The sequence below is a fragment of the Mus caroli genome, unplaced genomic scaffold (genome assembly GCF_978045245.1).
Source record: "Mus caroli unplaced genomic scaffold, Mus_caroli_1 scaffold_9, whole genome shotgun sequence".
NCBI classification, from domain to species: Eukaryota; Metazoa; Chordata; class Mammalia; order Rodentia; family Muridae; genus Mus; species Mus caroli.
In genome coordinates, this window is record NW_028227264.1 from 127,053,550 (window position 1) to 127,067,013 (window position 13,464).

At 56.0% G+C, this 13,464-nt stretch overlaps 2 protein-coding genes across 3 annotated transcripts; one reads left to right on the forward strand and one right to left on the reverse strand.

Annotated features, from left to right (window-relative positions):
• Positions 1-5,227: 5,227 nt before the first annotated feature.
• On the forward strand, positions 5,228-7,366 carry Coxfa4l2 (cytochrome c oxidase hypoxia associated subunit FA4L2). Its single transcript, XM_021173823.2, has 4 exons — positions 5,228-5,327; positions 5,680-5,768; positions 6,534-6,591; positions 6,709-7,366. The coding sequence occupies exons 1-4, from the start codon at positions 5,271-5,273 to the stop codon at positions 6,763-6,765; spliced, it is 261 nt and encodes an 86-aa protein (XP_021029482.1). The 5' UTR covers positions 5,228-5,270; the 3' UTR covers positions 6,766-7,366.
• Positions 7,367-7,571: 205 nt separating this feature from the next.
• On the reverse strand, positions 7,572-12,663 carry Shmt2 (serine hydroxymethyltransferase 2). Of its 2 annotated transcripts, none has more exons than XM_021173822.2 (12): positions 12,512-12,663; positions 11,142-11,330; positions 10,583-10,662; positions 10,216-10,416; positions 9,866-9,947; positions 9,628-9,750; positions 9,344-9,483; positions 9,027-9,192; positions 8,707-8,806; positions 8,460-8,615; positions 8,260-8,367; positions 7,572-8,151 (listed from the first exon to the last, which is right to left on the reverse strand). In XM_021173822.2, exons 1-12 carry the CDS (start codon positions 12,542-12,544, stop codon positions 8,024-8,026), a joined length of 1,506 nt encoding a protein of 501 aa, XP_021029481.1. In that variant the 5' UTR covers positions 12,545-12,663; the 3' UTR covers positions 7,572-8,023. The 2 variants fall into 2 exon arrangements, with proteins under 2 accessions (XP_021029481.1, XP_021029480.1); XM_021173821.2 differs by having other exon boundaries at positions 11,142-11,339.
• Positions 12,664-13,464: the final 801 nt, after the last annotated feature.

Consider the following 13,464-nt stretch of genomic DNA (forward strand, 5'->3'; position numbering starts at 1 on the left):
GCTCAGCTGGGCTGGGAAGAGGAGGGCCCCGGGACGGGCACCCCCTCCCCTTCCGTACAGAAAGACGAGGTGTGCTGGGGGTAGGGATAGCACACAACAAAACTCGCTGCAAAGCCGGGTTCAGTTTCTTGTTCCCTTCGCCCTTGGCTGTCACGATCAAAGCCTGGCCGTGTGAGGGCCAAGACCTTAGAGGAACACTCGGATAGTCCCCCTCTTTATCATGACTGGACTGGAACAGGAGCAGATCACAGGCACAGGCACATACCCCCAAAACACACAAGTCAACCTTTTGCCCTATCCCTCTTGGGAATCTGCCTACCACAAGTAAGGCGAGGGAAGACGAGGACTCTGCCTGTAGTCATCAAGAGGTCTGAGGGATTCCCAATCTGAGCTCCCCCCCCCAACTGTCGAGAGCCCTCCCCCCAAAAATACTGAAGCAAAACCAATTTACTGGCTCATTGGGCGGCAGTGTTGATGTAGGGGTGTCGAGGAACAGGGAGAGCGGCTGTTCTCTCCCTATACTTGCAGGGTGCCCCCCCTTCTCCCTCGCCTTACCGAGCCGGCAGCTGTCCCTAATTAGAGCGGCGGTTTAATTGGATTTATCAGCAGTTAATAGGAAATTAAGCAAAGGGCCCGAGAGAAGGGGGGCGGGAGGAGCCAGGAGACAGGCTGTGCTTAACTGGAAGGAGGGATGTTGGGGGTCCCAGGATTGAAGGACACTGTCTTGATTGAACCCTGTGATCACACCTCCCCCTCAATATCCTGCCAGTTGAGTTAGGCCCTGACCAGTCCCAAGAGAGGGCAGGAGGTATGACAGGGACACTGTTAGTCCCCAGTGCCTCCCACTCCCACAAGCCAGCTGCCTGGTGATGGATGACGCTGCCACACTCTGCAAAGGTCATAAGTCTAGGCCAAGGAGCAGACTGAATTGAAAATAGATCAGAGGAAGGGTATTACAGGGTCCAGGACACAGTGAACATTCCCCTCCTCCAGGTTCTTATTGCAGAGAGAGAGAGAGAGAGAGAGAGAGAGAGAGAGAGAGAGAGAGAGAGAGAGAGAGAGAGAGAGAGAGAGAGAGCGAGCCAGAGCTCCTTCTTAGATGAATGGGCAGCATGCCTGAGAAGGTGAGGGACAGACTGACTGACCCTGCCTTCTTCAACCTTCACCTCACCTCAGCTGGGACTCCTGGGGACCTCTTTATGGCCCTTGCTTCTGTCCCACCAGCCACCGCTCTCCCTTTCAAATGCTTAAGTTGGGGCTGGGAGGGCCTGATGGGAGTGTTGCGGCAGGGACCGAGGAGGTCTGCACCTGAAGGCCTGGGAAGGAAGCTTGTGGGTCAATCAGGCCGGGGCCACGGGCTTCTGAGTCCACAGCCCCAGGCAGCTCCTGTCACCACCCCCTCATTACACCGCTAAGCTAATGTGGGCTAACAAGGCTTGCTGGGGGGACCTAGCGACTTCTCTCACACACGCAACCCCTCAGGGCACAAATGGCAGCGCCTGTGTGTGCAGAGAAGGATTTCCTTCTCTGTGCTACCAGGATATGATCTATGTGAGACTGGGGGTGTGATGTGTGTCTGCATCCCAACTCCAGATGTTCCTGTATGTGTTTCCATTTTGTCAGTTCCTCTGGGTCTATACTGCCCAATTTGTCCACCCCCTCCCCGTTTCTGTGATTCCTGTCTATAAGTCCCAGGGTGGCTAGGTGTGTTGAACGTTCTTTCAAACAGGCTTTGACAGGCATGTCAATCTGTCTGTGCACTCTTTGCTCTGGATGTGTCCAGGTGTGCAGACATCACTGCCTCCAGGAACGTATGTGTGAAAATCAAGAGCCATTGCTGTGTGTGTGTGTGTGTGTGTGTGTGTGTGTGTGAGAGAGAGAGAGAGAGAGAGAGAGAGAGAGAGAGAGAGAGAGAGAGGCTTGCGTGTGCATGCGCTGCTCTGGTGCCTGCTTGCAGGTGTGTGTGTCTCGGTGACAGTGCGTGGGCGTGTGCCTGGGTGTGAGCTGCGCGGCAGCAAGAACCCGAATGACAGTGACGCCCGCGCCCGCGCGCGTTCCCGTGCGCGAGAGCCTCTGATTGAGTCTCCCGCCCCCGCTTCTTTCTCTCCCCATTTCTATTCCTCTCTCCTTTCCCGGCCGGCTCGCCGTCCGCATCATCTCCATCCATTATTGAAGAAACAGCCGCGTCCTCTCCAATCACATCAACACCCCGCCCCCCTCCCTGTTCTGCTCGCCCCTTGGCCCCTCTGGCTGCTGGGGAGGAGGGGATGCCCAGGCGTAGCGGGAGCCCTGGGCAGAAGTGGGTTCATGACCCTGTGCCCCGGTCTGGGCAAGGCACCGGGACACCAGGGTCCCTGGCGGTGAGCGCTTTGCATAAACAGATGGCGCGGCGTCTTTGTTTCGCTTGCTAGCCTGCTTGCCGCCAGGCTCCTGGCTCCACTTGTGTCTGGCTGATGCAATCATGATCATCTCAGAGCCTCAGGACCCAGCGCCCTTAATAGTGGCAGCGGGGGTCAAGGGCCTGAGGGGCTCCTGAGCAGATGCAGGGCATTGTGGCTTCCCTCTCGGGCGCCCTCTCCAGTACCTCAGCTGCAGCGGGAAGAAGAGGCCGCTGCCAGGTGACAGGAATGTGGAGGAGATGGGAGGGGACCCTGAGCAGCGCCCCAAGGTGTCTGCGGGGCTGTTCTGTTGGGTTGCTGCAGCTCCCTGGGGATAGGTACTAAACCACAGAATAGAAATGGGAGCTAAAGGAGAGAGAGAGAGAGAGAGAGAGAGAGAGAGAGAGAGAGAGAGAGAGAGATTTGCAAAGAGACCGCAGCAAGGGAGAGAGATGTAGAGGGAAGGAGAGACTGGCAAGAGACCCGACACACAGGACACACAGACGCAGAAGGACTAAGCTAGGCCAAGAGCAGAGTTCCAGAGCGGCACAGACAAACCTAAAGACATGAAGCTAGAGACAGTCTGAAGACAGAAGCAGAAAGAATTAGGGGGCTAAAGGGAGGCCAAGTCAGAGGGAAGTCCGGATAGTGCTAGGATAGAGAGGAAGCCCCAGGTGTCTGAGGCTCCAGCCTGAACATGGATGCCGTCGGCGCCTGGAGAGATAGTCTTCCTCGTCCCATCTATGTCGTCTGGCCACGCCAGAAGAGAGGAGGCTGACAGTCTCCAATACCTCGATGGCACAGATAGTAAGCTACCAGGCACAGACCTGTATGTACACTCCAGACTTAACTTGAACAAACACTGGAAATGCAGAGCAGGCGCTGGCCGACAGGGGGAACCCGAGACCTCCTCCCCGAGCCTGAGAGCGGTTCGGCCTCTAGAGGGCGCCGGCACCCACGGACCACGGTAATCAGCTCGCTCCAGAGAGCACAGCTGCATTTGACTTGCTGCGCCGCCAGCCACGCGGATTAGTATCCTGGAGCGGTTTAGAGTTGAAGAGTCTGGTCCCCTTGGGACCATGGGTCGCGCCTAATCCTCGGCTAACGACTCTCGCTGTCCCTCACCTACTGGGCCAGCATGGCCTGAGTTATCCTAGGGAGAAAACGCAAGGAAGGAGGTGGGGTGAAACCTGGAACCCCAAAGACCACAATCCAAACATGGGAACACACAGGAGGAGAGGGGGCCTCACAGAGACCCCCAGATCAGGAGCATGCAAAGCGTCGAGGAATCGTGGAAAGGAAAGAACAGAAGCGCCAGTGTAATAGCTGAGCTTAAGAGCGGACTGGAGACCTAAGGGAGGAGAAACGGTGGAGTTTCCAGAACAGAAAGGCTCTGGGTCCAGCTCACCAGAACCAGACAAGCGAGGGCCAAGAGCAAAGGGGCATAAAGCAAGGGCCAGATGTCCCTCCCAGAGTCCTGGCTCCCCAGCTGTGCCACAGACCACCAGATGTGCAGCCCAGCTGGGCAGCTGCTGGAGCTTGAGCTCCAAGATTGGTATTTAGCACCACCACCACCCCCGTAGCAGTCCAGGCTTAGGGGCGCTGGTGAACACACCCTCCCTGGCCCAGCCCAAGAGGTGGGGACGCTCAGGAAGGGCCCTGTTCTGCTCTAGGCTCTGACATCCCATCAGCCCCCCTCCTCTACACCCACCCCCTCCCCCACACTCGTCTCAGTGAGTCTCTGTCTCTTTGTTCTCGCCATGTCTCTGACACTTTATCTCATTATCCGCCGGAGGGAGGCGGAGAGCCCGGACCCCGCAGCCTAATTACAGCAGAGCTTGTCAGCTTAAGGGGCGGGCGAGGTATCGGTGTGTAGGAAAGGGAGGGGCCCCTCAGAAAGGGTTGTCTCTCTCCCTGTACCCTAGGGAGGCAGTGGCGGTACACAGCTCATTCCAGCAGGGGTCCACCATAGTACAAGTTCTTTAGGGGAGAAATGGGGGAGCATAGCAGAATCCAGCGGCAGGGGCTAATCGAGAGGGGTGATAGAAATTAACATGGAAGCGAGGAGAAGGAGATGAGGCTCACTTCCTGTGTCCCCAAAACCAGTCTTCCAAAGAAGGCCGGTGGATGGGGAAAACTTCCTGCCCAGGCAATATAGCATATACCTAATCCCCCACCCCCTTCCCACGGGTTTTCAACATCTCTTCTAGTTTTCTATGGCTGCTTCCTTAATTCGGAGCTCTTCTGCTAGTCCCAAAGCCAGAGATGAGTATGGTGGACTCCTCCGAGGGCTCTCCCTTCCTCATCTCAAGCCCCTAAATTGCTACAACTGTTGCCTTATGCCTTGAGCCTTGCAGAAATTCATACACCTGCATCCTCCACCTCTTAACTACTCCAGGCCAACCACAACCCTGCAAAACCGCCCAGACCAAGAGGGGCTGGCAGCACTAACTTTGCTCACGTGCCTCTTATACTCACAAGGCCTGCTAGCTCCAGGAGTGTAGACAAAGTACTGTGCCTGCCCCCACTGTTCCCTGCTCTCTGCAGTGGACACTCCACATCCCCACTTTGTTAGAAGGCTGTCTGCTTGTCTGTCCCACATCTGGATCCCCCTTCAGTCTCTGGAAGCCAAAGAGGTTCCTCCCTCAGATACCCAAAGACCCAAGTATAATGGTGTCTCGTGGGCCAGGGTTTCCCTTTTAGTAAGAGAGAGTTGGGGAGGAGGAACCTCAAGGTTCCCGCATCAACTTCCAGCCTGTTTTGGATCTGGAACTGCAAGAAAGCAAGCTGGGTGGGGCTGGCGGGGCTAGGCTGACCCCTCCCCGACGGGGGGCGGGACCCCAGGGGGAGGAATAGAAGAGATCCACCTAGAAGACCAGACACTGGGACAAGATGGCAGGAACTAGTCTAGGGGCCCGCTTCTACCGGCAGATAAAAAGACACCCTGGGGTGAGTTCAGTCCCCAGATCTAATTCCCCTCTTGTCACCCTGCCTCTCAAGCCCTCCCCACCCCCCCCCCATCCTGCTTCCTGTCCGGTTTCCTTAGTGTTCCCAAGTTTTCCCAGGGACATTCCATGTCCTCTCTCTGCAATGTACTCAATGTCCCTGCAACCTGCCTTGGACAGGATCACTCTAGGGTAAGGGACAGCGTGCTGAAGATGTTGCTGTAGGTTTCAGGCCCCACTCCCAAAGGGAAGGTGGCATCAGACCTTGAGTAAAGATAAAGGGACAGGAAAAAAAAAACTAGGACAGAGTGAGTGGAGCCGAGTTCAGACCCTGAGAGTGCCTGGTTTTTCTGCAGCTCATCCCAATGATTGGCTTCATCTGCTTGGGCATGGGCAGTGCCGGACTCTACTTGCTGCGACTTGCCCTGCGCAGTCCTGATGTCTGGTAACAACAGGTCTTGGGAGGCAAGAGGGCAGGGGTCCTGGGTGGAGGAAAATGGTCTAAGGTGGGACCTTAGACCTAGAAGGACCCTCGGTCTGTGTCTGTCCTCATTTCCACTGCCACCCAGCATTTCCCAGGGTTGGAGTGGCCCCTGACCTGAGAGACCCTCACCTCCCATCTGGACCACCTGGTGGCTGTCAGTGGCTAGCCACGTGGGGCAGCTGGAATCCCAGCAGCTCACCACAGTGTTGCCATGGCGACACAGTACTGGCCATGTCTGGTGGCTTTTAGGTACCTCTATGCCTGACTGGAAGTGCTGGAGGTCTGGCAGTGTGGGACTTCTGAGGGTCTTTGGTTGTACTGGGACTTTGTGTCTTGCCAGAAGCATCAAGGGGTCAGTCCTTTGACAAGCAGAAGGCCAAAGCACCATCCACTCTGATCCTGGAGTCTGAGGTGCACCCACTGAAAGTACTGTCCTTCAGGATTTCTGTCTGATTCCCAGGACTCTGCCCTGAGCGGTTGGGTGAGGGAGGCTAACCCTGGGCAGTCTATAGGCTAGGTTGTCATTTGGTCATCAGCTGCCATACTTCTTGCCAGCACCTCCCAGCGATGGCGATGACAACGACACTCCCCCTTCTCTGTCAGTCTCTAGGAAATGTTCTCCCCTCCTCAGGGGAGGGCGCCAGGGGTGGTGATACTGAGGCCATGTTTAATGCCAAAGTCCTGGTCCCCAGAAGAGAAACTTTAACCTTCCTGCCCTGTTCACAGCTGGGACAGAAAGAACCCGGAGCCCTGGAACCGCCTGAGTCCCAATGACCAGTACAAGGTAACTGTAGAACCAGTGTTTCCCCTCTCCCCTCCCCTCCTAGTCCCTAAGTCAATACCACACACAAGACAGGGGAGGTAAGAGCCGCTCTTTCAACTCTCTTTTCCCTCTCCACAGTTCCTTGCCGTTTCCACCGACTACAAGAAGCTGAAGAAGGACCGGCCAGACTTCTAAGCCAGTGATCTCCACGTAAATCACTCTTTCCACTCCCTGCCCCAGACCCTAGGGCGTCTGTCTAGCAGCATCAGTCCAGCTTCTGCTTAACGGCCCGATTCCCACGCAGGGGGGAGGCCGCCCCGCCCGCACCCGCCTCCCTTGCTCCCAGGAGAGGAAAAAGCCTCTGACCCTCAGCTTGAGTCCCACGCGGGGGAGGGGACTCGACTGCAGACGACAGTTGGGGTTGACCCCAAAACCCAAGCCAGTCCCCCTCTGCCCCTCCCTGCCCCTCCTGACTGGGTGTGGCGCAGGCTACGTGTTGAGCGTGTCCGACGTGTGCCAGCAGCAAGCAGGGGCCTGAGTGCCAGGGACGTGGCAGGCCCCACGTTTGTGAGAGTTTTTGAGCAGGGTTCAGGGCGGTGTCTGCCCAGGCTCGACTGGGCTCGTCCTGGGTTCCCAGCCTGACTCGGATGGGGTACCTCTGCCGTGCAGTGGGCTTCTTCCCTGCCCAAGCCGGCAGCCTCCGGTCAAGGACACCCCTCCCGTCTTGCACCTGGGCAGTCTTGTGCCTTTCCCCCACCCCTCCCTTCCCTTGCTTTTCTGTCCCTGGGGATCAAACAGAAGCAGCCGTGGGCAAAATACAATTTCATTTAACAAATTGAATTTGCTGCGCCTGCTAATCACGTCTGGTGTCGGCTCTGATCAGAGAGGAGGCTACAGCCCCGGGGGTCCTTGTGGTGGTGGGAGGGAAGGAGAGATACACGTTGAGGGAGTCGAATCGCTGGCCGGCCCAGGGGACCCCTCCCACAGTAATAGGAACCCTGGGCAGGTTAGCATTTTATTAGATAAAAACAGGAAGGAGGGCGCTTACCCACCCCCTCTTCCCCAAGAAAGAGCGGGAGTCTGTAACACTGAGATGTAGTGGGAGGGTCCGAGCGGAAAGCTGAGGGTGAAGTCGGGTGTCATGGTGCATACCTATAAGCCCAGCACTTGGGAAATGGAGGTAGGAGGGTCAGTTCAAGGCCACTCACAGCTAAGTGAGACCCCCGTCTCAAAAACAAGTCGGATGTGAACTGGGTGCTTCGTGTAGACACGGTTACAGATCAGAAATCTCAGCTACAAATTCTGGAGGGGAGTTTATGCCTGGTTCTTGCCCTAAATGGAAGGCCTCCCTCCCTCCACTAAAACCCAGAGAGGAGTGACATCTCTTCTGTGGTCCAGGGAGGCGGGAAGAAAGGTAACTTCCGGTCTGTGGGCTTCTGACCGCCAGGTATCCTCAACGTTCATCAAATCCAGGCATCGGGAAGCCCCTGGCAAACTGTTCCACCTGTTGCCGGAGGTTGGCCAAACGCTGGCTTGTCTCTGGGTCCTTGAGCAGGAAGGATTTGAAATCCTGGAGCTTGGCTGAGAAAGGTGGGAGAAGTTGATCAGAGGGCTGCTGGGCGGGGCCAGGAGCTAGGGTGAGGGGAGGCGGGTGAAACTGGTTGACCGCAGACCTCTGAAGCTACTCACCCGTCTTGCGCTTCACCTCCAAGCCAATGTTGACTCCCTCATCGATAAAATCGACGACTCTACGGAAGTCGTCCTCACGGAACTGGCGAGAGGTCAACGCTGGGGCCCCTGGGAGAGAGAGCAGGAGACACTTAGCATAGCCAAGATACAGACAACCCCAGTGTGGGGGACCCTTCCCTCCGCAGACCCCAGGTTCTCACCAAGCCTCAAGCCCCCCGGAGTAATGGCGCTCCGGTCTCCAGGACAGGTGTTCTTGTTGGCTGTGATGGAGACGAGTTCCAACACGCGTTCGGCTCGGGCTCCATCCAGGCCCTTGGGCCGCAGGTCCACCAGCACCAGGTGGGTGTCAGTGCCACCTGAGGGGGGGACAATGACAGGGGACTGGGGTGTCCTGGCCCTCTGCTTGAGGCCACAAAGGCCTAGGCCTTTACCCACCCCCTGGCTTACCAGACACCAGCGAGTATCCTCGCTTGAGCAGGGCATCAGCCATGGCCTGGGCATTCCTCAGCACTTGTAAGGAGTACTCTCGGAACATAGGGGTGCAGGCCTACAGAGGAGAGACGGTAGCTCCTGCTGTTTGTTCCCCCGTAGGGCTGAGTACAGGCCCTGTCTTGTACTGAACAAGAAGGACTCCGTGACCCCGGCTTTGCTGCCTCCCAGTTTAAGCTGTTTCCCTTCCACGAGCCTCAGCTTTAGGTACAAGGAAGTAAGGAAGCAAAATCTCTGGACCAGTGCACCCGACACAAGGGGAGAGCGCCCCCCCCCACCTGCTTGAGAGCCACAGCTACTGCAGCAATGGCGTGGTTGTGGGGGCCACCCTGTAGGGATGGGAACACAGCGAAGTTGATTCGGTCCTCAAAGGTATAAGGGATCTCTTTGCCAGTCTTGGGGTCTACGGTCCGTACTCCCTTTCGGTAGAAGATGAGCCCTGACCTGTGTGGAAGATGCATAGTCAGGCTCTAAAAGGAAGGGCAAGTGTCGGGGGAGAGAGGAAGACGGATGACTGGCATAGGCACTCAGAGGATCCGCGGGTCCCCTCAATTGGGTTGGGGGGGGAGAAGGTTTAACCCCAGGGAATTCTGACCTGGCCCCTCGCAGTGTCTTGTGAGTGGTGGTGGTAACAACGTCCGCATACTTGAAAGGGGAGGGGATCACCTTGGCGGCCACCAGGCCACTGATGTGGGCCATGTCTGCCAGCAGGTGTGCCCTGACCTCATCACAGACCTGAGCAGGTAGAGAAACAGGAAGGAAGTCAGCCTGGGGAAGACCGGGATGGGTATACACAAGGCAGCTGTCCTTGCCCCGCCCCGCCCCGCCCCGCCCCGCCCCCGGCATAGAGGAAAGCTTGATTGGCAGTCCCTCACCAACCTCTCTCATGCGTGCATAGTCAATGAGGCGGGCATAGGCACTCGTGCCAGCTATGATGAGCCGCGGTCGGAAAAGCCGAGCGGTCAGTGCCAGCTGGTCGTAGTCGATGAGGCCAGTTTGGGGCTGGACACAGACAGACAGACAGCTAAGGCCCAGAGCTGGAGGCAGCTCAAGCCCCTCCCACTGGCCAAGGAGAGTGGACCATCGGGGCCAAGTGCCCAGCCCCTGGAACACTTACATTGAGCTTATAGGGCATAGACTCGAAGAAAATGGATGTGGCAGAGATCCGCTTGACATCAGACATGTAGCCATGGGTGAGACTAGACAGAAGGGAGATCTCGGAGTGATGTAGCCTGACTTAACCAGCCACCCAACAGACCTGTCCCGGAAACACTGGTTCTAGCTCGCCTCACCGCCCCCCTCCCCCCCCCTCCCCGCGCTCCCCTCTGGACACCCCATGCTGGGTGCTCAGTGTAACATGGGACAGTGTGGCCCATCTTCACCAGACCTGACAGGTATTCATTCACTAACTCCTATATCGTGTTGCCGCTGCCCGGCAAACCCATCGTTCCGCCCACTCATACTCACTGGCCCCCATCGGGCAGGTCCAACCCCATGATTCTATCATGAGGCTGCAGAAGGGCCGTATAGGCAGCCAGGTTGGCTGGGGACCCTGAGTATGGCTGCACATTGACTCCCCACTGTGCGGGATCCAGGTCAAAGGCTTCCAAGGCCCGGCGCTGGCAGAGCAGCTCGATCTCATCCACCACTTCCGCTCCTCCATAGTATCTGCCGTGGAAGACGGACAGTACTTAAGGGTGCAGAGAAAGCATCCTTGACCAGCAGCAAAGGACTGGGCAGCCGCTGTTCTGTAAAACTAACGGGGCTCAGGGAGGTTCCGCCACTGGGGTTGCCATCCCTGCTGCTGCCCTCCAGCCCTCTGGTCTAGCCTCACCTCTTGCCAGGGTAACCCTCCGAGTACTTGTTGTTGAGACAGGACCCCAGGGCCTCCAGCGCAGCTCGGCTGCAGAAGTTCTGGGGTGGTGGGGGGGCAGTGTCAGAAGGCAATGGGGTCTCCCTTCCCCTGGACTCCCACGACCCCGCCCCTGCCAGAGCCCACAGGCTGCAGGGGTGAGATGGGATATGCCAAAGGCTCTGTGTTCCTCGCCAGGCATGGGGCGGGACCAGAAGCAACATTCTCAGAAACTCGGCTGCCATGACGGGTGGCCCCAGTAGGGCCGCCTGTCCACTCAACCCGTGCTTCCAGGTTCCTCTTTCTTCTGACAAGAGATGACGCTACATGGCTCTAGAAGCTTCCCAACGCTCAAGCCCCATAAACTAGTCCTGCCTTATGCTTCAGAGGACAGTATAGAGAAGAGGGAAAAGGCCCAGGAAAAAGCTCTTTTGAGTCTGACAGGGAGGCGTGGAGAAGTCACTACCGTGACCGCAGGTGACGTGGTGATCCCTGCGCACACCGTAGCTCGCGCTCTTTGACCCATATCCTCACGTCCTACCTCTGAGGCGATGAGCTCCAGGCCGCGACATTGTCTGTCCTTCTCCCTCTGCAGAAGCTCCCACATCTCAGGGTCACTGTCTGATAAACTCTCCTGGCCCGTCCAGCCTCCAGCTGCCTCCCCAGCCTGCGTCTGGGCCACCTTGCTGTGCTGGGCCCGGGCAGCCATGCAGACCAGCTGACCACATCTCTGCAGAGGCTCAGGGCAGAAAGGCCAGGATTAATTAAAAATTGTCCAGATCTCTTCTCCCAGTTGCCCTCAGTCATGGGTACAGATCGAGCCCTCTGGCTAAGTACGCAGCCCGGTCCGGCCAGCAGTCAGTGCTCTCTACCCCCACTTTCATCTTGAATAGCAAGTTCTAGAGTCAAAGGTTCAGATCATTATCCAAAGGGCAGTTTTGGTCAACTCTAACACAACGCATCCCTAATCTCCCTCCACATCACCCTGAGTGACTCTGCAAAGTCACAGAGCAAAGCTTGTGCCCCAGAAGCCCATGTCCCTCCAATTCAGGTGAGAGACACTGAGATTCCAGAGTCTCCCCACACACAGGAACAAAACGACCATCCTAAGATCCTGGCTGCTCTTGTGGGAGACAGCGATTCATCTTCCAGCACCCACAAAACAGCTAACAACCATCTGTAACTCCAGTTCCATGAGACCTGATGCCCTCTTCTGACCTCTGTGGGTACCCAGGCATGCACGCAGTGCACACACAGTGCAGTTAAAATATTCATAAACATAAGAGGTGGACTTCCTGCAGGGCCTCCGGACATGAATACCTCCATGAGAGAAGATTCCAAGTTAACAAGGCTCAACACCAGAGGCTTTTAAAGGGTGGTTTCCAGAGCAACCTTTAAAAAGTAGGAGGATAGACTTTTAAGCAGTCAGTTCTTGGAAAGAGGTGTGTACTGGCGGGAGCTGGGGTAGGGTGAAGGTGTTTGCCCAAAATCTTAATTTTATCTCACACACACAGCACCTCACTACCTCCTTCCTGCCCACACAGCAGCAGGACCCTTGCGTGATGAAAGTACTGAGGCTCGGTTGCATCATCTCCATAGCTCAGAGCTGGCGGGAAAAATTCAACTAGCGCATCGAAGCCGAGAACCCCACTTGTTCGCTAGGATATTGTTAACACAGCGTCTGCGGACCTTTGCCTTAAGAGCCGTTGTTCAACTGGGCGACTACAAGACCCTAGACCGTCTGATCGCCAGAACTAGGGGCCCAGCCACCGCATGTGTGCTGTCTCAGGGATTTCCTGGTTAAGCATCTGTTCCCCGAGGCCCCAGAACACGTGCGGCAAGGAGCCAGGAGAACTCCACTTTGGGTGGGCCTTTCCACTGATCATCCAGTAAACAGAACCCTGGTCTTACCCGAGTGGTCCGAAGCAAAGAGAAGGATACCATCGCTACAGGAGGCCACAGGAGGACTAGCCACTAACTCTGTATCGGTGTAGTACCGGGGTCGAAAACCGGCTGCTCTTAGAACGCGTGCGCGAGAAAATTGCCCCTGTGAAGTCCGAGATAAAGAGGCGTTCCCTGCGCATGCGCAGTACTGGGTTTTTAAAATTGCCTTCTGGGAATTGTAGTTTTTTACTTTGTCCTTTCCCATCTATACAAGTCCCGGTATAGAGAGCTTTGCCTGAAAAGTTCTTAGACTTAAAGCTCCTCCATGTCCTTTCTTGAAGCTCTTCAGAGTTTCTATTTTGTTTTTCTTTCCGGTTGTCCAGGCAAGCGCTTTTTGGTTTGTTTGTTTGTTTATTTTCGTGTGGTTTATGCCTACCAAGCATATCCAGCATATGGCTCTCAGGGAGATTTAAGACGTATTTAGAAGGTAAATAACTACACACAGTGGAAGCAGATATAGTTTGAAAGGGTAAAAGACTCAAATCCTTGCTTTAGGATTACAACACAAAGTCCTCCGTTTCTTCCATTGTGAAACCATGGAAGTACTAGGGAAGTGGAGACAGAGAGATAGAAAGGTCAAGGCTAGTAGCCTCAGCTACATGTGAAGTTAGAGGACAGTGGACCACTGATGAGCCTGTCACACCTTGCCCCCTCCAACACAAAGAGCTTGTAGAAGGGATTAAATGAAACTTCGCATGTGGACATGATCTCCGGCGGGTTGTCCTCTTCCCCTGACTCACAGCCTGCCTCCTCTGTGTCTATCCAGCTGTCGGCTGAGAGCAGAGTAGCAGTCCCTCCTCTTCTCACGCGTTTTGCATTTCATTTCTTATTTACATGTCCCTTACTCCCCAGCAGCTGCCCACTTCTTCTTCTTCTTCTTCTTCTTCTTCTTCTTCTTCTTCTTCTTCTTCTTCTTCTTC

Bases quoted from the DNA above. Each gene is read 5' to 3' on its own strand.
- Coxfa4l2 (XM_021173823.2), top strand. From the start codon at position 5,271: ATGGCAGGAACTAGTCTAGGGGCCCGCTTCTACCGGCAGATAAAAAGA. The intron at 5,328-5,679 runs GTGAGTTCAGTC...GTTTTTCTGCAG, and splicing joins AGATAAAAAGACACCCTGGG to CTCATCCCAATGATTGGCTT. The intron at 5,769-6,533 runs GTAACAACAGGT...CCCTGTTCACAG, and splicing joins CTGCGCAGTCCTGATGTCTG to CTGGGACAGAAAGAACCCGG.
- Shmt2 (XM_021173821.2), bottom strand. From the start codon at position 12,544: ATGGTATCCTTCTCTTTGCTTCGGACCACTCGG. The intron at 10,417-10,582 runs GTGAGGCTAGAC...CTTCCACGGCAG, and splicing joins GAGGGTTACCCTGGCAAGAG to ATACTATGGAGGAGCGGAAG. The intron at 9,948-10,215 runs GTGAGTATGAGT...CCTTCTGTCTAG, and splicing joins GACCTGCCCGATGGGGGCCA to TCTCACCCATGGCTACATGT.